A 21,986-nucleotide genomic window follows, 5' to 3' on the forward strand; every position below is an offset into this window, starting at 1 on the left:
GCTAATTACTAACTATTTTCCTAATCCTTATGACGTATAAAAGGACCGCTCTTATTTATAAAGGGACCGCCCTTATGCGCAGAAGGGCCGCCCTAGCTATTATCTTAGGGGTCGTTATAAAAAAAATAATCTCCTTATTATTAATAAATTTATAAATAATTAGCTACGAATATAGAGCGTAAGTGGGGCGATTATATACTAGTTAGAATATTATTAGAGCGGCGCACTTTATTATAAATAGTATAAAATAGCGTAATTATAGCGTCGTTGCGGGATAAAAACGTAGCGCAAAAGGAGCTTATAACTACTTTATCGTTATTATTATTAATAATAGGGGTCGAGCGGGCCTCCTTACTAGCGCGCTTAAGTACCCTCTACGTATTACTAGTAGCGATTTAGTAAGTTTACTAGAGCTATAAAGTAATATTAACGACCTAAGTAATAGTAATAATAAAGCGATAATAGAGCGATAAACCTCTAAATTATAAACGTTATTATTAAAAGCGAGTATAGTATTCTAAAGGGTTCGTATTATAAATTCCGCGGACTTAGGGACCTAAGACGCTATTAATATAATACTTAAGAAAAGCGACGGAGTAGTAATAGCGCTAAGCGCTTATTATATTTTTATAAAAATAGTTCTGCGCGGTATATTTAATATAACGCACGCTAGATCTTAAAGAAGTGTTAGATAAAGGAGCGAACTAGGGGCTATAAATTACCGACCTAGCTAATTATAATACTCGGCTTTTAAATTGAGCGCTTTATATATAATATAAGCGGGGTAGGGGAGCGGGCGCACCTAGCCGACCCCGATCTTCTTAGTATTTACCTTCTTCTTCTTCTTAATAAGAGTCTATAACGGTTAGTATAAGTAGTGTATAAATAGTGATATACGTACGAGGTTAAAGTAAGTAAAGGGGATATCGGGCTTTTTAAGTAGACCGCTACCGTAGCTATTACTAAGCGCACCCGTAGTACTAACGACCGTTTTATTACTAATAATAGCGACGCTATAATTAGGGGCTATAGTTATACTAAAACGAGTTAGTAATAACTATAGAATAACTCTAAAAAAGACTTACTTAGGCGCGGGGAGTATATAAAAATAGGGATCTAAGAGATATTCGTTAGCCGTAATATCTACGTAACGAGGGAGTAGCGCAGACGCTAATAAAAATAAAAGACTATATATAAAAAGGATAACTATAGATAAAAAAAGAGAAAGGAATTCGGAATTATAATAGTTTAGAAAGGGGTTAATATTAGCGAATAAAAATAGGGCGACGACTGTCTAAGTACTAGCGGTCGTAAGGACGGCTTATAAGTAGGAGCGGCCTAGGTATAGAATTATAGGGCTATTATTTAAAATAAGGGGTCTATACTCGGGCTAACGGGCGCCGCTTATACCCGCCCTCGTACTATATATCTAAGGACCTCCTAAGTAAGGGATTAACGTAGCGTATATAAACTATAAGCGGGCTTTAGGACGAAGCCTAGGGGAGGGAGTACCTTATTAAGCCTTGCTAATTAGGCCTCGTTAATTAAAGAATAGCTTAGGGGGGTATAAAGAGGGGGACTAAGTAATAAAGGAGTAGCTTAGGCATATATAGAGCGCTAGTAGTATACCTCGAGGGAAGGGTAGATTTTAGTAATTCTTCTTTTAGACCCTAATAGTAGTTGGCCTCTGTGAGCTTCTTCCCTATGTCGCATACCTATTGATATTTATAATGATGGGACCTAACTGCCTAGGTAGCTATGGGTCCTTAGTAGAGTCTCTAAACTAAACAGGAGACTACTTTGTGAAGTGGGTGAAGAAAATAGCTACAGAGGACATTAAATACGTTGAGCCTAAGCAAGAGGTTGTTAATGCGTTTATTAAGTATAGCGACTAAGTATACAAGACACTTATATAGAGCGGCGGCTATAAGAGTTAGTATAAGAGGAACCGTGTTAATAGTAGGGTTATAGCTCTGTTTAGTGGTAGTGCTCACCTTTTTAACCGGATGCTTAGTAACATCCGCGGTAAAGATTTTAATATTTGCTATCGTATATTAAATCCTTTTAGGTTCATGGGCAACGGGTTTACGGAATGGGAAATGGATTTAAAGAGCGACTTGTCTTGGTATGTAGAGAAAGCCGAAGTTTTGGGTAAGGTTTGAGTCTATGCTCCGAGCCGAGGTCGAATCATTAGATTAGTACTAGTATTTCTAGTAACAGAGTGTTTAATTGTTCAGTCCGATGCGCTGGCAGTATTGATTCATTTCCATTGTCAGACTACTAGTACCTTAGCTTACTCCAGTCACTATGTGCAAAGCCTGTATCGACCCGCCTTCGTGGCTTTCATCCAGGGACCATAAAGTCCAGACGGTAATCTACAAAAGGTTCGAACAAATCCTCAAACTGATTAACGAGTTTCTCATGGAATAGCGCATTATCCGGAGACGGGAAACCCCTTGTTGCTGTGCCATGGGCCCGACCAGTCAACAGACTGTCAGCGATTCCTCCAGTATGTTGTGTAGCGAATGGGAACAGGGCAGTCCAGTCAAAGTCATCGAAACCTCCTCTGTCCAATGGGACTGCCTCGACATTTGGTGGATCGGAAATGACAACGCCAGTTTCACCATGGATGGGCTCAATATTCTCTGCCCCCGGCCTTGTAACTCGTATCGCACCTGAGTTGGTACCCCTCAGACGTGAGAAGCCCTGCCTGATGACGTTCGCGGAACCCCACATGATCTGAAGCTGGTCTGCTGCCCTCACGAGGATGTCAAGACAGTCATTGGCATCTTTCGCTAAGTGCGGGATTTGACAGGCCTGAAGTAGTGGTATGAATGCCGTTCCAGTGTACCAGCAGGTGATTGCCATCAAAAAGCGAGTGTTGCCTCGAGATAAGATATCGCGCAATATTCTGGCAATGCAGGATGCTGCTAATATGGCCGGAGGAAGTGCTTCTGGCAGAGTGTTGGCTGAGCGTTTGAGATGAAGGACAATGATGGTGGTGAGATATGGAAGATGTAACTGATGCACGTCTTTGTCAAAGTTCTGAGTGCGAGCTGAGCCGATGGGAAGTTGCAGGTGAGGAGGAAGAGAGTTGACCCAGTCCACCAACTCCTGTCTGTGGTGGTCTGGTGATATTTCTGCCGTAGGCAGCGTCGAACGTGAGAGTGTTTTTGCAATCCTCCCGATGATGACACAAAGGCGAACCCAGTATATAAATATCTCTCCTTTCCTCTGAGATCTGAGATCGCTTGGAAAGTCGGATAGGGTGGGTTCTTGTATATTGCAGTCATCGAGATCGATGATGGCTGGCTTACTCTGACACAACGCAGTCAAACGTTCCCGAGCCTAGCATATCTCTTAGCAAGAAGCTTGACGGGGGAGACGGTTGTTTCCAAGCCACTTACAAATGCCGTCCACCAGATTCTCCTTCGTAATCCTAGGTTCAAGTTGCCCGAAACGATTTGACTCGCTGTTGGCTCACGGTGTAGATTCATTTGCTGCGCATGACGAATGAGGACGGACGTCCACCACCATGATGAATGCCGATGAACTGTGCTTGGGGGCCGTGGAGCCCACCAGTAGAATAGAGAAACGGCCATGAGTGTAGTCAAACCATCTGCCTCCTCATCTTCGTAGAATATTGTGCGTGCCTTCTTGTAATACTCGGCCGGTCCTTCATACGGCACCAGTGGTGGCTGCACGTTGCTTGCGGCAGTTGCTAACGCATTTGCAAGGAGAGGAGATCGCGCAATATCGCTGGCAAGGGTGTCTGCATCCAGAACTGGACACCAGGCATAACAGTATTCGAAATATGTCTCGGCGAAGCTTTCCTGGAGATCCTGCTCATGTGGATTTGAGAGACTGTACTTGTGGTCTAGGCACGCCTTCAATGCCTGTTTCTCAGCGTCAGACTGATTCTCAGGTGCATAGACCTGTAAGAATCCAGTGTCTATATCCCCAGTGTGGCTCTCAGCAACACCTTCGGTGCGTGCATCACTGCTCTGTGACCTCTGTGATGGTGATGGTGCGAGGTGGTTTTCTTGAGATCGGACAGCCGGAGCAGCTGAATGCGGGGATGAGGCATGTCTATGCTGCTCTGATATTGAGTGGCGAGAGCGGGAAGGCGGAGGCGGCGGAACAAAATCATTGAAGCCGGTGGATAGAACATGAATGGCATCGGCAACCGCGTCTGTTTGTGATACGATTCCTTCATCACCAGAAGCCGATGTCGCTGGTGGTGTTGGGACACGACTTGAATGGCCTGGCCGTACAAGACGTCGCCGTTTTGTACGCTTCGAAGGGCGAAGATGGCATTCCTTCTCCCAGACGTCACAATTCGTACAGCTCTCGTAGCCTTCAGAGGTTCTGGCCTGAGTATGGTCAGAGCAATTCGAAAATATTGCGCGTCTCTCAGACAAACCTGAAGGTCGCACTTGACCTTTTTGCCGTGGCAAACCACACAGACGAGCTCAGCTCGCCGGCGCTTGGGCTGCGACGCATCGAAAGGGAGCCATTCACTGATAGTCTCCGGCATGGCAACTCGTGGGATTTGGACAGATCGTTCGGGCAAGGTTGCTGATGAAAGACAAAGTCTAATCCTGACACTCCCTTGAACGGATTTGAGATGAGGTTACAGTGAGATGAGGGAAGTCTGCATCTGAGCCTGGGCCCAGAACCCGAGAGGGCGGAGAGGGAGCCCTGGAGCTTGGGCCGGCTGCGGAGAAATGCGGGGAACGGGGTAGTCACTAGGTGCCCAGGCTCCAGCACCCTGTCACGCTTGTGTGCTATTAATCAGTGAAGGATCTTGGATTGTTGGGGGGGATGTTAGACAAGGGAGGGGAGGGGGGTTAGGAAGGAGGGACACTTGGGGGACCCCAGGCTAATATTTTAGGGGATTTACTAGGTCGCTGAGGCTTCGAACCATTGGGTAGATGGAGCCTGAGAGCAAAATGTGATTCGTACGTGGCTTTCCATATTGAGGATGGCGTTCCCACGTCGTGGGGTTCAGTTGGGTGGTTGGTGGCTGTGGTTCCAGCAGAGATACTCGCACAGAACCACTGATTCCTAGCCTCTCACTTAAATTGCCACGTGAGTCGTACGAACCGGACACTTCGGAACTAGACTTTGACTTGAAGCGTGGCTCCTTTTTAAGTACCGTTGATGCTCAACTCTTCTCCAATGCTGAAATTGAACGCAAGTACCTTAGGCTATACGAGAGTCACGAGTGTCTCATTGTTCATGACTGTAGTGACTAGGTGTTGGTATCCCTATTATAGGGTAGTTGGTTCGAACCGTAGTTAACGAAGAGATCAATTGAACTATATAAATATCTGCGTAGTAAGTATAAAAAGGAGGTTCTAACCGTAGGTTAGGCTAGCTACGATAATCGTAAATAGGGCCCCCAATTAGCCCCTGCGCAGTCGGCTATATACCGCGGTTAAATTAGACTTTTAATTTAATACTAACTTTCTCTTTCTTTTATTAATTTAACTACTACGGTTAGAGGTATAATTCGACCTCGGGCCCGTTTACTAAGTCGTCTCCTTTTCCCCCTTTTTTTTACTCTTTTTATATAACCTATCCCTCTATTTATATAATAACTTTTTTATTACTTATAAATTACTCTAATCCCTTATTTAGTACTACTTTTATAAAAGCGTTTACGAAGTTATTTTTATTATTAATCTAATAGATCTTAAGTATCTTACGCCTTTTATACGATTACCTAAGGGCTATAATATCGATTATAAGCCTCTTTTCTTTCGTCGTTCTTAATTTAACGAGGTATTCGTATAGCGAATAAGAATCGGTATAAATAACCGTTAAAATAGGTAGAAGGCTAATTCGATTAGTAATCTTCCTTAGCGTTATTAAAATCGTATAAGAGAGGTTAACGCCGTTAATTATATTATAAACCTCTAATATTAATATACTTCTTATTACTTACTTATTTTTAGTTAACGAGTAATAAATTATATTACTATATATAGTAAATTCGCTCTCGCCTATACTCTTATTAACTAGGATAATAATATACCCTAATTACGAAGTAAGGTTATTATTATTCGTAAATAACCTATTAACGAAGACGTAAAGCTTACTAGTCGTAAGGTCGATTAGGTAGTAAACGAGACCTCGATCGAGATTTATTTATTATTACTTAAGCCGCTTATTAAGTACCTCGACGTCCTATTTAGTTAGATTTATAATTTACGCTACCCTAGCGTAGTTAAACGTCGCCTTAAGCTAATAAATACTTATAATATATACCCCTTACGCAAGCTTAGCCTTATATTACTTTTTAACGTCGGTTACGTTCGGATTAATAAGGTTAATCTTCTCGCCCTACCCCTTTTATTAAAAAATAACGGTTTCCCCTTCGATTATAAAAATCCCGCCGTTAAATACTAAGGGGGTATTTATTATAAAGACCTCTTTTAGCTTTATTATAAAGCCCGCTTTTTAGAGCTCCTTATCTTCCTTCTTTATAAAGTTAATATTAAATAGGCCTAATATATCGTCGGTTTATATTTTAATAATCCTAAATTAGTCGCCTTCGTGCTCCGCGATTAGTAAGTACGGGTTATACGTAGAGGTAACTATTAATAGTTAATTAATATAAAAATCGTAATAAGTAGCTTACTAATAAGTACCCGATTCTACGAGCCTATATAGTAGCTTAAGTACTTTAATAATCGTACCTTCTGGGTACTTACTAGCTATTTCCTTTAGTAAATAGGCTAGGATTTTCCTTATAAGCCCTATAGCCGATTGGGTATAGGCCTAGGTAATATTACGGCTCTAAATCTCATATCCCTTCTTCCGTAGCGATGCTATTAGTACTATTATTAATCGTTAGCTATAGCGCTATATAATAAGCGATTATATAAGTAGCGTTGCTTTTTTAACGTCGCCGTACCCCTAAATTACGTATCTAGACTTCTTATACGGCTGGGGTGTTCTTTTCTCTTTAATCTTACGAACTATTCGTAATTTAAATATATAGAGGTTTATATATTTTTCTAAGTTATATAGGATAAATTAATAGACCCCTTAATCGCGAAGAGTATCTACTTCGATAAGATCTAATCCCTTATATAGCTTTTTAATAATTATAATTACGCCTTTTTTATATAGTTTAACCGCTAGCTCGAAATCGGCTTTCTTTTTTACTATATAAAAAGTATTAATTACCTCGTTACTAGTAATAAATTGCTACGTTAGGGCTTACTATCGTAGTCTTTTACGACGTCTCGCTAATAATATTAGTACCCTTTTAGTAATTTCCTCTTCCTCGTCGTTTATTAGTACTATTACGACGATTTCGTTGAGGATAATTTCTTATATCTCTACCGCGGGTTATATAGTTTCTCTTAGCTCTTCTTCTTTTTATAAGTTAGAAATTATCTCGTTAGGATCTATATAGTACGGTTTAACTATTATAATTAATATTTTAAGTAGCTAGTCGCGATCTCTCGTAACTATATAAGAGCGCTCGTTAACAAAAATTAATTTATATAACCTAGCCTATTATTAAGTAATTTCGTACTATACTCGTATATCCGAATTTAGTAGCATATTTAAATTATCCCCTATATTAGGCCTATTGCGCATAGTAATTACCTCGTTAACTTACTTTTTTATACTTACTTCGCGCAGTACCTATATTACTTTTTTAACTACTCGGGCTCGTTAACTTATGCTTAGTAACGGTAGTAAGGCTAAGGTCGTTCTTAAATATACTCTAAATACTAATAGCGTTAGTATAAGTCCGTTAGGCCCTATAGTATTATTATACTATTTAAGTACTATCTAAAGGTATTCGTCGTCGGTAGAATCCGGATTTTCCTTTTTAATAATTCTAAACGCCCTTTTTAATTACTAATATGCCCTTTTTACCTTTCTAATATTATAGTACGCTTTAACGGGTACGACTTTTAGCTATATACCGTAGGCCGTCGTATTATCCCTAAATTTTACTAACTTAAAGCTAGTACTAGCGTCGGTTCTAATACCGTCTAGCGGTCCTTAATATATATTAATTTAGCTTTTTCGCAAGGCTACCCATACTATTTTTACTTATAAATCCCGGAGGAATTGCCCTACTTAGAAAGATATAGCTACGTTAATTATATATAGTACTAGCCGACTATTTAAGTAGAAAATATCGACGACTATTTCCTAGTTAAAGTTAAGCTTATTACGTAATTTAAACTTAAATCTGCATAGGCTTTGCGTATTTATTTAGTATTAGTAATATACTTTCGTTAACTACTCTAGCGCCCCTATTTCGATATTATTATTACCTAATTACTTTAGGAAGTTATATAGCTTCGTAACTAACGGGTACCTAAATCTCCGGTATAGTTTTCTAAGCTCACTTTCCGTTAAGTAATTAATTAACTTCGTATTATTAGTAAGCTTTATAAACGCATGCCCCTATTATCGTTCGACTATTTTAAAATACTTATTACTAAAAATTCTATTCCTCGTATTATCGAATATAATACCTAGTCGATTTATATCTTTTAGATATAGGAGAAATGGGGTATTAACGGGTAAAATATAGAAAGTTATCGTTCCGAAGTATATCTCTACTTTTATTATACCTAGGGCGACGATTTCCTTACCTAGGCCGAAACTAATCCTTATAATACTTATTATTAACGTATTAAGCGTTATTAGTGCGATCTTTTATAGCGCTTAGAATTGCCCTTTTCTTTTAGTTAACTATTACGATACCCTAATATTTAGGATAATCCTATAGAAATCGTCTAGGCTATACCTTTTACTCGTATAGAATACTTATACGAGCTTAGTATTTAAGGGATCTAAGTAATATAAAAAGGACCCCTCTAGCTACCCCTAAATATGCTTAGTACTATGTTCCTTTTTTTTAAATATTAAGAGAGATAGCGTCTTCTCCTTAATTATTAAAATAATAGGCTTCGGCCCTATTAGATTCGCCCTTTTAGCCGCCTCTGTATCCGTTATTTAAGGGACCTTCCCTTACTATTAATAAATAAAAGCCTACTTATTAAGAGCTTTTGCTACCCTCTATTCGTTTAGCCTTATATATCCTCTAGAAACTAACGGGGTAAAAAAAGAGTAGTTAATATCGTCGATTTCGTCGTAATCTAATTCGTTAGTATAGGGGGTAAGATCTTCCTTATCTTCCGAATTTTTTATAAGGGGTATATACTTTAAGCTACTATTTTAATTACTATCGCTAGGTTCCGTGCCCCCGGATCTTCCCTTATATATAATAAGGAATTAGTTAAACCGACGAGGGCTAGTTTTACTATCTACTACCCTCGACTTTTTATACTATTTATATAATTTAGTACGCTCTTCCTCGGAGTAGTTACTTAACTAATATCTATCTTTTTTATAAATATAGTATTGCCTTTTCTATTACCCTACCCATAAGTTAAATCTCTACTTATTTAACGAATCTAGGCCTCCTTATTAACGATTACTATATCTAGCCTCTTTTCCCTTCTTATTATACGTTCGATCGACTTAATATTATTAATAAGGGCTATTGTACGCTTAGAAATAAGTTTAGCGCGGTATTTTTATTTTAATATTAAAACTAGATCTTAGCCTCGAGCAGAGCGTCTTATAGTCTTTAGGTACCTAGTATAGGGTGATTTTTATTTCTAATATACGCTAGACTACGGTATAAAGATATCCGACTTTTTACTCGTTTATCCCCTTATTTAGCTAGGTTTTTACTAGCTTATTAATTCGATCGATAAGCTCTTTAAAGATCTCTACTCGCGATTTGCCCTCTATTATCCTAGTTATAAATATAAAAAAAATCGCTCGTAGCTTAGATAGGAGCTCTAGGTTCTTATCGTAGGTCTCGAAGCGGCTTTAAATTACGTTAATTATATTAAAAAAGTCGTTTTAATCGAGATTACGCACCGCTTTATAATAGTAATTAGAGGCTTTGTTTATAAGTACGATATTAATTACTAAATAGTACTAATGTTCTCTAATTCCGACTTTTTTATAATAATCATAAAATATCGTTAGGGTTTTTTATAAGACCTTATACTTCCCCCTAGAGTATAATTTCTCTTTTAAGAAGATCTTTTTAAGGTTTATAAATTACCTCGTATTTGCCGCTAGATTTTTAGTATTTATATACGAACCCTGCGTTACTACGTATTATTAATAACTTTAGGTCGTTTATTTCTTTTTTTATTAGCCGATCGGCGCCGAATTTCGTATTAGTAATAGTAACGAGTTATAAATCGAAATAGGCAGAATTATCGATTATCGTACTTTTATTACTATATTTTACCCCGGTATATCCTTTTATAACGATAAATTTCCGTTAGTAATTATAGAGAGGAAATCTAGGTCGTTTACCCTTTTTTTAAATTTATTAAAGCGATTATACGCTCTATCGACCTATACCTAGTTCTATAGCACGAATTCCTCCTTTATAATTATTGCTATTAGTATTTTATATAGCTCTTACGATTATAATTACGCTAGTAATACCCCTTGCCCATAAAGGAATTTATTAACTATTTTTACGATTCCTAAGCTTACGCTCGCGAACTATTTATCTAGCTAATAGCTAAAGTCGTCTACGATCTCGTAAAATAGGGGTTACCCCTATAGCCCCTTTTTCTTATAAACCTTAGTTAAATAGATTAATACTACGTCTATTTACTCGCCGTTAGGCTAATCTACGATTCTATATATCTACGTCCCCTAATAGTCCGGGTTAATATTTACCTACTTATAAAGGATTAGGATTCTATTTAGGATCGGGTTTCGTCCTCTTCTTTTTTACCCTAACTCGCTAAGGGGCGTGCTCTAGCTTATACTTATATTAGTAATCGCTAGCGTATTTAATTTTAATAAGGATATATCTAATCCGCGCGCTAGTTATAGCAAATCCGTGCTTTTACTACTTAACGAATTTATTAAAGTCTAAGAGATTCCCGCTTCCTCTCGCCGTCTCGCTATTACTCTCGTTTTTACTATTTCTAATAATTACTACTACCTTTTTAAATCGCTAGCTATTATACTTACTAAGATCCTCCTTTTTATCTAGTATAAAAGGGTAGGTTTTAGCAGTTCCTTTTTATAATAGTAGTAGTAGACGTTTATATTACTATAAATAAATATAGTAATTAGTCTTAGGATCTTTACTAGTTACTAATTTCCGCTATCCCGTACACTTCTAGCCTCCTAAGCCTCGTACTCTTTATAATCTCTAAATAGCTTCTTTTTTTAACCTACCTCTTCTAGGGCAGTATTCTATAAGAATAGTTAAAAGTAAACGCCGGGTAGCTCGTAAAAGAGTTATATAAGCTATTAAGAACCGTATAAGTTATTAAGTATAGTTAACGAAGTTAAGCCCTCTTTTTCGTAAGATCGTATATTTTAAAGAAATTACTAAAAATACCTACTTATTACTTATACGCAGTAAGGTTAAATACTTTAGAGATCTTATTTTTTACGGCCTCTTAGTACCCTATTTTATATCTTTTAAGTAGTCTTTTTCGTAGCTTAATTATAGTTAGGTAATTATTGCTTATTAGTAGTCCCTTTTATTACTTAGTTAATTTTTAATCGCGGGCCGGCTACGGAAAAGTCGTTTAGTAAAAAAGCTACTCGGGGCGACGGTAAAAGGCTAGTTATTTAAGCGGTTCTATTAATTAACGTAGTTTAATATAGTAAACGTCGACCTCTCGTAGGTAATAAAGGGCTATAATTACTTAATTCCGTATAGTATTCGAGAATCGCCTCCTTTTTCGTTTACTTTTATAAAGTTAATTAGTATAAATCTCCTATCCCGTGCGGTATTAAGAGGTCGTCTCTTCTATATAATAAGATACCTTACCGATCTATAATAATAGAATTTAATTACTAATTAGTATTAGTATCCCTATTATAAAGTAGTTAGTTCGAACCGTAGTTAACGAAGAGATTAATTGAATTATATAAATATTTGCGTAGTAGGTATAAAAAGGAGGTTCTAATCGTAGGTTAGGCTAGCTACGATAATCGTAAATAGGGCCCCCAATTGGCCCCTGCGCAGTCGGCTGTATGCCGCGGTCGAATTAGACTTCCAATCCGACACTAGGTCTTTCGAAATCACGATTTCAAGGTCTACTTCTGTAAATGGCATTTTACATGGCCGAATATGAACTTGCATAGCTCTTGAAAGAGCGGATGGTGTATTGGGGAACTCGGTAATATTCAGGTGTAACTAAACCATTCTGAATTGACTACGTTCCGTTCCTCCATTACAAAGAGCATCACATCAAAGCAACACAGGCAGCAAAAAGCAATAGTCAAACTCTCCGTGGGAAAAATGCAGAACCGACGCGATATCCACCTAGAGGATATATCTGAACTGGGGGTTCTGCCACTTGATCAGCATACTTGAACTCTTTCGAGAGCCACGAAGTAAACGTACCTTCATGTCGGTGAGATCGTCCTCGTAGGCATGGTCAAAGCCCTCCATGATGCCTGCCTTGTCACGCTTCTTGTTGTACCAAATGCAGACAAATCGATAGACAAGACCGAGAACTCCTGCAGCCAAAGACGTAATCACAACAACGATGAAGCCAGGAGCATAATTGGGCGCATCTTCCTTCCGAAAGACCAAGGGTCCGACAAAGTTACCTGCTCGCAGAATTAGCCATCGTGAAGTTGTAGTCCGGGCAGCCGAAGACAGATTTGACATACCAAGGCAGTACCCAATATAAAGGCCGGACGAAGCAATTGACCTTTTGGTGTAGCCCGAAGTGTTGGCGATCTGCAGGCCCATAAGAACGGCATATCCTCCTCCAACTGACGGCAAAATGTAGGCAGCAAAGAGAAGAGCACCTTTGGCTGACCGCGGCAATAGCCACAACAACAGGGCAGCGAGAGTGGTTCCCATCTGAGCACCAAACACAATCCAAGTGCGGCAGTTCTTGAACTTGTATGCCAGGTAAGGCATGAGGAGTTGTACAGTGCCTCCATATGCACCCGCCGGCATAGTAAGCAAGAGGGAATTGAGAGTGCTGAATCCAAACCCGTTGATGATGATGGGAACAAATGTCGAGATGGGTCCATTTGCAATCATGCAGAGGAATGCAATGGCGAAAACCAACCAAAACTTGATGTCAAGACCGAGCTCGCCGACCTGCTCCATCTTGTAATGAGTGTTGCGCACGCCCGAGTTATTGCTTCGCAACCGGGCAACCAAGATATATCTTTCTCTGTCGTTGAAGCCCTTTGCGCGAATGGGGTCGGGAGGGAGGACAAAGTACAGGAGAAGACCCCAGACAATCGTCAGCGACCCGGCAAAGTAGAACATATATCTCCACGAAGAGACTCCGCCGTTGAGCTTGCCGAAACCGTAGTTGATCAGTGGAGAGAAAATCGAAACATAGCCCGTGCAGCTGTACCAAATACTGTGTATGAATGTTAGTATACTCTCAAGCTCTCCTCGAACCTCTTAGACATATACATCGTAGGGGATTGACGTACCCCATTCGCATGGCTTGCTAGTTCTTCTTATACCAACTTCCAACAATGAGCATAAACATTGGGCTGATGCCGCTCTCCAGTAGTCCGAGGCAGAACCGCTGAGCGTAAAGGTCGCGATAGTTTCTGCATACAGTCGTAAGGATCAAGGTGAGACCCCAAAGAGTGACAATAACCGAGGCGACTCGCTCAATTGGAAATCTTTGGGCCAAAATCATAGTCGGATAGGCACCGACAAGGAAACCAAGGTAAAAAATTGCGGCCGACATCGAATATCGATCACCGACCGTCAGGTCCAAGTCGGTTCGCAATCCGAAGAGAGCCTGTGTAACAGCAAATTAGCGGCACGATGGGACATGAGGTCGAGGACCTAACTGGACATGCACGAGTCTTTACTTACCGCCTGCGAAAGCATGGCCTTGTCATAATACTGGAGACCGTATGTCATGCATAGCACTGGCATCAATCTCCAGTCTATCTTTCTTCTGAGTTTCTTCTCTTCTTTCTCTGTCCATTCATAGTCGCCGGTGTAGCCTTCGAGCACCTTGAGTGCCTCGTCATTGTGGACTGTGTCAACAGCGGCGCTCGTCTTCATCTCTGCAACACCTTCAGGGCGCTCCACTTGCTGAACACTCTCTGCAGACTTGGCGGGATCAGACATGTTTGCTGAAACTTGAGATCGGATGTCACCTTGTAGGATCCCGAACAGATGGCAACATCGTACGAGGGAAACCAAGGCAATGTTATAAAAGAAGCAGGTCTGCCTTAGCGCGACCTGTAATCCGGGGAACCGCGAGCTAACGAGACTTCTCCATTGACAGACTGCAATGCAGGCAGGAGTAGTTGACTGGGGGAGGATCAGTCGGCCTGCATCGAGAACGTGGCCCCTAATCCCGGGGGTCTGGATCACAGCGTGGCACTCAGTGGGTTGGGTGGCTGTCTCACTGACACGGCATCTCGGTAATTCAATACGGGTTACCGGCCACAAGAAACCTTGCGATGTTGGGGAACAACTACACCGCTTAGGGGTAACCGACCGCCGAAAGCGCCCGTAAACAAGTTGGAAATTCTCCCCCGCAAGGCCATAGCTCGGCGCTACTGAGGGGCCGGCAGATCTTTCAGTGGTTCCTATCAAGCCCCTTGTTGACGGCTTTCTTTCTCATGACCGAAGCAAACAACCCGAACAAACAATTGCATAGGTACTCGAGACCTGCTTGAAGTCAGACAAAGTTGGCTTGCCATTGACTAGTATTCTAACAGCACCTCACATTCCAAACCCGTAAATCCACAAGCGAAGCGTCAACATGTCACTGAAAGCTCCTGTTGTTACGTTGCCAGGAGGGAGGGAGACGGTGGTTGTCAAGATGATCAACCCTGTCAACTTTGGGCCGGCTATCCTCAAGCGTTTCATGGCTCCAGATGTTCCGGGCCTGGAAACTTTCAAGACGTCTCCTTCTCTCTGCTTCCTTCTGGAGCATCCTTCAGGTCGGAAGCTTGTGTGGGATCTAGGGATCAAGAAAGATTACAACAACTATGCGCCTTCGATAACCAGTTACTTGCCAACAACAAATTACGACATACAGGTGAAGAAAAATGTGGCGGACATTTTGGAAGAAAGTGGTGTTGCTACGGAGGATGTCGAAGCAGTAATCTGGAGGTACGTAGAGAAAAAGTCTTGTTTCTCCTTCAAAACATTCTTTACATGAGGTTTACTACAGTTCTCTAACCTACTGTGTAGCCACTGGCATTGGGATCATATTGGCGACCCATCTACATTCCCGAAAACAACCGACTTGATTGTTGGGCCAGGGTTCAAGACGGTGATGCTTCCGGGCGCACCTGCAAATCCCGAATCTCCTATACTCGAGAAGGACTATGTGTAAGTTGTTGAAGCACCCCTAGATACGATCAATCAGAACTTGTAACAAATCGAAACTTACGCATTCAAGTGGCCGGAACTTGAGAGAAATCTCATTCGAAGAAGGGCCTCAGACCATTCGCATCGGGCGGTTTCCGGCATTCGACTACTTTGGAGACGGCTCGTTCTACCTGTTAGACAGCCCAGGCCATGCCGTGGGCCATCTTTGCGGACTAGCCCGGACAACACAAAGTCCGGACACATTCATTCTTCTTGGAGGTGATGTCTGTCACTACGCAGGAATATTCCGACCTTCGAAGCATCTGCCCGTTCCCGCGTCAATCTCTCCACATCCTTGCCGGCCACACGAAGACACCGCACTTTGTCCTGGCAGCACTTGGGACGAGCTCCAGCAGTCTCGGGGCAGAGCCTCCACAGATACGCTCTTCGATGCAACGTTTGGTTTGGACCTTCCTATGGTGGGAAGGACCGTGGGATGTCTCCAAGAATTGGATTGTGACGAGAACATCTTTGTCATTATAGCACATGACTCGACAGTCAGAGACGGTGTGCCTCATTTTCCAAGTGACCTTAACGACTGGAAATCAAACGGCTGGGGGGAGAAAGTCAAATGGTCTTTCTTTCGCGACCTAGAGTCGTACTGGGACTCGAAGGGGCTGCTGTAGTTATCGGGCCTAATTTATAGAATACGCATCGTCCTGCAGTTACCCACCAGAGTGTCCTGAAAACTTACTAAGGCACCTGCAGAGTCAACGTTTATTTAACTTTCGCTTGGCTCCAGCACTCTATTAATCCGCGACTTGGTGTCCCAAAGTCATGTGAATCCTCACATCCCATTTGTGTCAGTGAACACTAAGTACTCAGTAGACACCGAAAGTTTAGTCACTTGACGACAGCTCGCTGCAGAGAAACCTCTTCGGCAACTTCATTTTGTGCCGTAATCAGTACCGTAGCGGCTGAAGAACGGGGGAGGCAGTATTTACATGGTCTGAATATTCCGAGTCGCCTGCTAGCCCCTTTAACTATGGTTGGCAATTCACCTGAGGGCTGCATTGCGGTATTACAACTGGAGCATTTCGGCACTTTCCTGATTGGGGTAGCCGAACCCACCGAGCGCGCCGAGCCGAAGTTTGTTTGTCTTCCGCGGTAAGGTTGGGTGACATTCTACCGCCGGCATCCCCGCGAATCCCCTCTTCCGTCTCCACCCAATTCCAAGCCTCAGATCTCTCTAGACCAACTGCGTTGCTCACTGTTCATTATAATTGTGCAAACACCCTAATCCACAAAAGACCACAGAGCATCGAGTCATACTCTTATATCGATAGTACTTCAAGCCCAGATTCGGAACTGTCGTGAACACAGACGCGCGTCAGAGTTCAAGTCAAGCCAGGACTTCGCACAAAGCATTACACCAACCATGGCACAGGGGTCCGAATCGAAGCCCAATGGCACATCGCCATCAAGCTTCCAATCTGCTAATCAAGACCTCGATTACGATGTCTTGATAGTTGGTGGCGGCCTCAGCGGAATCTTTTCACTTTATCGAGTGCGGGAACTGGGGTTGAGAGTAAAAGTCCTTGAAGCCGGTTCTGCTGAAGGAGGCACTTGGTTCTGGTATGGCCACTTTGCAGTAACGATATGTGAAAATTGAGCTGACTTAACTGTAGGAACCGATATCCTGGAGCTCGATTTGATTCTGAGAGCTATTCCTACATATTTTCCTTCTCTCAAGAAGTGTTGGACGAGTGGGATTGGACTGAGCATTTCTCGCCTCAGACGGAAACTCTACGCTACATCCAGTACCTCACCAAGAAGTTCGACCTGAAAAAGGACATGCAATTCAACACGCGTATCCGGTCAGCTCGCTTCCAGGAAGACACAAGGTCTTGGCTTTTGACCGATGGAAACGGTGCCACTTACACATGCCGTTACCTGGTGACAGCGATGGGTATTCTCAACGAACCCACTCTGCCAAATATTGCCGGAGTTCACAACTACAAGGGAGAAGCATGGCACACGGCCCGCTGGCCTGGAGACGGCGCCAGTCTTGACGGCAAGCGCGTGGCCATCATCGGCACAGGCGCAACTGCCATCCAGACGATCCAGGAAATTGTCAAGACAGTTGGCTCTTTGACTGTATTCCAGAGGACGCCCAATTGGACTGCACCACTGCGGAATACAAAGATTAGTCCAAAGGAGATGGCCGATATTCGGAGACGGTATCCTGAGATCTTCCGTCAGTGCTTGGACTCTTACTCGTGTTTCATACATGTCGGTGACACAAGAAGTGTCTTTGACATGGAAGAAAAAGAGCGCCTGGACCATTGGGAGGAACTTTATGCACAGCCTGGGTTTGCAAAGGTGCTCGGCATCTCAGGCGACATTTATACCAACCGCGAAGCGAACAAACTGTACAGTGATTTCCACGCAAACAAAATCCGCCAACGCGTCAACGACCCCAAAGTTGCAGAGAAACTTATTCCGAAGAATCACGGTTTCGGCACTCGTCGAGTCCCGCTTGAAAGTGGCTACTATGAGGCATTCAACAGACCGAATGTCCGCTTGGTTGATATCACAGAGACCCCTATCGATCACATCACGGAAAAGGGAATCAAGACGAGCGAGGAAGACTTTGAATTTGATGTCATCATCTACGCAACAGGGTTCGACGCCATCACTGGATCGTTCCGGGCTGTAGACTTCCAAGGTATCGGGGGCAAACAACTCACAGATGTTTGGAGCGAGGGCATCCAAACTTTCCTTGGCTTAACTGTCAAGGGATTCCCTAACATGTTCATGGTTATGGGACCGCACCAGATGTTTGGCAACATCCCCCGCAGCATCAAGTATGCCGTAGAGTGGGTTGCAGACTTCATCCGGTATGCTCGAGACAATAACATCACATCTGTTGAGGCTACAGATGAAGGTGTCCGCATGTGGACGGATCATGTATGGAAATGCGGAGAAGGTCTTCTGGCTAACGAGGTGGACTCTTGGATGACAGGTGTCAACAAGAACCTCGCTCATAAGCAGAAGAGGTCTATGACACGGTATAATGGGCCTGCACCTGGCTATAGAAAGCGGTGCGACGAGGTGAAGGCCAGGAATTATTCTGATTTTGTGCTTGGATGATCTGATTGTAAGAGAATGTTGGCCGAGGTGGCATTTACTTGAGGATTTATCAAACACATGAGATCATTTTACCAGTACCAACGCGTTTGTACAATGAGGCTGTGCTATGTGACCTGAGGCTGGTGTCTTATCCTTGATCAAAATCATCAAGCCCTCTGAGTGAAGACCTCGAGATGTTGAAAGTGGAATCTCTTAGATCGCAACAGAAGACGTACATGCGCTGACAGGTAATACGCTTTCTGTTAACTGTTTCACGTCTAGATGTATTGAAGTTCCCCGCGCCTTGAGCTTAAACAGTGCTAGTCCTTCAGATTATTTCAAGCAACGGTGCCTTTCTAATGTTCATGAATCTTGAACTCTCCCGTGGCCGTTGGGTTAGTCAATGCCCAAGTAATCCCACTGTCCGTAGTCTCGTCCCAGTGTTTCGACGCTGATAACTTGTCTCCAAACCGCCTAAATCCGTGAGGAACGCCCTTGTAGACATGAATATCCGTGGGAACACTGTGCTATATTTCAGCGATCACTTGTCCGGGGTCCCAAGCGTAAGAGCCACTCACCCAGCCTCTGTAAGCATCTTGGCGTATAGCAAACCCTCATCTCTCAATGCATCCAAGCCGCAAATTCCAAATGTCGTCGGGGGTAATCCTTTCACCTGGTCTGGTGTTGCGTTACCAGGGTTAAGTCTCAGGTCGTTGGGGTCTGGGTTCTCAACCTTGAGAAGGCCAACGAAAAGGTCGATCATGGGTCGCGGCAAGATTGGGGCGCTTTCGTTCTCGGGGTACGATGAGACCGACGGATTTTTCATCTTCTTCAACAAGCCATCGTAACAATCAACATGCGCCAGACAAGGGATCATCAGAACCTGGCCTGCGATAGAGGGCAACCCCGAGGGGAGCTTTTGTCAGGCCTTGCCGGTCAGGCCTCGTCGGTTAAGGGATAGCTTAGGGGGGCATAAAGAGGGGGACCAAGTAACAAAGGAGCAGCTTAGGTATATATAGAGCGCTAGTAATATACCTCGAGGGAAGGGCAGATTTTAGTAATTCCTCTTTTAGACCCTAATAGTAGTTAGCCTCTATAAGCTTCTTCCCTATATCGTATACTTATTAATAGTCTAAAATCTCTATTTATAAAGGGGACTAGGCCGGAAGCTTAAAATATTAGTAAGAACGAGACGTAGCGAGAGAGCGTAGTTAGCGCTATAATAATAAAAAAAAGACGACTCTTTTCTATCGGACCCCCTAGAGTCGCCTCCTCCCTAGTAAACGATATAAGAACAAAGCGTAATAGAACTATTAACGTAATAGTAATATAAAAGGACCGTATTATTAAGAGTATTAACGAATTTTAAATAAAATAACGAACCTCCTACCCTCACTCGCTAATACCTAAACCGAATAATAAGTAATAAGCTAATAGAACTATAGGAATAAGAACGATAATTAGAAAAAGAAATCTTTATTATAACGTATAAAGAGCGCCTATATAAAAAACGAGCAGATTTAGAACGCCTACGGAGCTCCTCGGATAGCCCGGCCCCCGCGCTAAGGGCTACGGTCTTAGTTATAGTAGCCTCGGATATTAGCTTCGATGTAAACGGAAACGTAAACCCCTAGACTAAAAATAGTTTAATAAACGAAGCTATACCTAAAGCGCTGCTTAAGTAATAATAAAATAACGAGTTTATACTACCTAAGCCCCTATTTACTAGCTCCCTCTTAATTTAAGTAAGCGCTATAAGTAGAACGTCTATATTTAGACCGCTATCCCTCCTTAACCTATTATATACTAATAAATCGGTATGGGATTTATAGAGCTTCCTCTTTAACTATTACTATTGCTTCGACCTATAAGCTTAATAAATAAAAACAGACCGCGATAAAGTAGTATATATAGTTAGCTACCTAAATAGCGGTATAAAAACCTCCTAGATATATTATATCTTCGACTACTAAAGGACCCCTAGTTTTATAATAGACTAGGTTATATAAGAAGAACTAGAGACCTTTTTATAAAATAACCTATCCGATCCCGCTAACTAAGGAATAATAACGAGTATATAACTAAATAGCGCCTCGCAAAGCTAAAAAGAGAAAGTCGACGAGTTCGTTAGCCGCATTAATAAGCTCGAGATAGAATTAGAATATATCCCGATAGAGAAATAGAGGATCTCTATATTAATAAGCAAGCTACGGCCCGAATTACGCCTCGTAATAGTATTATAAATAGAACTTCCGTAGACTTACTTATAACTAGTATTATTAGTAAGACGTATCGAATAATCCTTACTATCGGTAAGGAGCCTACGAACGTCCCCTAGGTAATATTCTAACTTAAACTTAAACGAGCTAGTAGGAAGATACCGGGGCGCTAATAAGTTGAATATATAAAGAACACGCCGTAACTTACTTAATAAGGATACTACGTATTATAATTATAAAGAGACTAGCTATATCGTAAGGGATTACCCGTAACTACGGGAGTAGTATTAGTAGTACTATAACTATAGTAAAACCGGGCACCTCGCTAATAGTTACCCGAGCGTTATATATTATAAATATAACTAAAAGGGGCATAAGGCCGCTAGTTATTAATTAAACCTCGCCCTAGCTAAGTAGCGCGGACTAGTAACGAGCTCGAATACTATTTTAATAAGAAGAGTAGCTAGCGATTAATAAGGGTAGCGCTTAAATATCCCGACCTATATATGCCTAAACTATATATAGGAGAAGCTAAGCGCCCTTATTAATTCGGGAGTAAAAAAGAACGTAGTTAGTATCGGGCTACTTAATAACTTTAACGCTAATTTACGAATTTACTTATTACTATAGCTAGTAAACGTCGAGGGCAAATAGATAGAGACGCTAAGAAGCTACTATTTACGGCTTCGAATTACTAATAGTGACTACGTAATAAAGACATAGCTATATCGCTTCGTAATAGCTAATATTATAGTACCTACGCTTATCCTCGGTTTCCCCTAGCTAGAGGATATCGACCCGCTAATTAGTTAAAAATAAAAAAAGTAGTAGTATCTAATCTATAAATAATATATCCGCTTAGATGCCCTAAAAAAGGGGCTACTAGACGACTTAGTTTTAGTAATACTCGTATATATCGTAATTAACCTAGTTATAGATAGCGACGTAGTACTAGCGAGCGTAGCCAAGGACTAGAAGCTACGTTACTAGGACTTTAACGACTTATTTTTAAAAAAAAAGGCTATCTCGTTACTAAATAAAGCACCGTACGACTACCGTATCGAGCTAAATAACGCGGCGCCTATTCCCTAAGGACCTATTTACCCGCTATTAAACTATAAGCTCGAGATCCTATGCGACTATTTAATAAAAGCAGAGGCTAGGGGCTAGATACGCCCCTCTATAAGCCTAGTAGGAGCACCTATCCTCTTTATACTTAAAAAAGGAAGAGAGCTACGACTTTGCGTCGACTATAGAGCGATTAATAA

The 21,986-nt window shown here is 41.8% G+C and overlaps 5 protein-coding genes across 5 annotated transcripts; 2 read left to right on the top strand and 3 right to left on the bottom strand.

Moving 5' to 3' along the window:
• Positions 1-2,343: 2,343 nt before the first annotated feature.
• CLUP02_07075 (uncharacterized protein) lies at positions 2,344-4,537 on the bottom strand (the record flags this gene model as incomplete). The annotated part of the gene is made up of 3 exons (XM_049286072.1): positions 2,344-3,318; positions 3,408-4,373; positions 4,424-4,537. 3 exons carry the CDS (start codon positions 4,535-4,537, stop codon positions 2,344-2,346), a joined length of 2,055 nt encoding a protein of 684 aa, XP_049143215.1.
• Positions 4,538-12,370: 7,833 nt separating this feature from the next.
• CLUP02_07076 (allantoate permease) lies at positions 12,371-14,170 on the bottom strand (the record flags this gene model as incomplete). The annotated part of the gene is made up of 3 exons (XM_049286073.1): positions 12,371-13,436; positions 13,546-13,832; positions 13,910-14,170. 3 exons carry the CDS (start codon positions 14,168-14,170, stop codon positions 12,371-12,373), a joined length of 1,614 nt encoding a protein of 537 aa, XP_049143216.1.
• Positions 14,171-14,813: 643 nt separating this feature from the next.
• Positions 14,814-16,053, top strand: CLUP02_07077 (metallo-beta-lactamase superfamily protein; the record flags this gene model as incomplete). Its single annotated transcript, XM_049286074.1, has 3 exons — positions 14,814-15,166; positions 15,248-15,388; positions 15,459-16,053. The coding sequence occupies 3 exons, from the start codon at positions 14,814-14,816 to the stop codon at positions 16,051-16,053; spliced, it is 1,089 nt and encodes a 362-aa protein (XP_049143217.1).
• A 752-nt stretch (positions 16,054-16,805) lies between these two features.
• On the top strand, positions 16,806-18,520 carry CLUP02_07078 (phenylacetone monooxygenase; the record flags this gene model as incomplete). Its single annotated transcript, XM_049286075.1, has 2 exons — positions 16,806-17,002; positions 17,056-18,520. The coding sequence occupies 2 exons, from the start codon at positions 16,806-16,808 to the stop codon at positions 18,518-18,520; spliced, it is 1,662 nt and encodes a 553-aa protein (XP_049143218.1).
• Positions 18,521-18,855: 335 nt separating this feature from the next.
• Positions 18,856-19,376, bottom strand: CLUP02_07079 (uncharacterized protein; the record flags this gene model as incomplete). Its single annotated transcript, XM_049286076.1, has 2 exons — positions 18,856-19,021; positions 19,078-19,376. The coding sequence occupies 2 exons, from the start codon at positions 19,374-19,376 to the stop codon at positions 18,856-18,858; spliced, it is 465 nt and encodes a 154-aa protein (XP_049143219.1).
• Positions 19,377-21,986: the final 2,610 nt, after the last annotated feature.

The sequence above is a fragment of the Colletotrichum lupini genome, chromosome 3, assembly GCF_023278565.1.
Source record: "Colletotrichum lupini chromosome 3, complete sequence".
In the NCBI taxonomy this organism is placed as follows: domain Eukaryota; kingdom Fungi; phylum Ascomycota; class Sordariomycetes; order Glomerellales; family Glomerellaceae; genus Colletotrichum; species Colletotrichum lupini.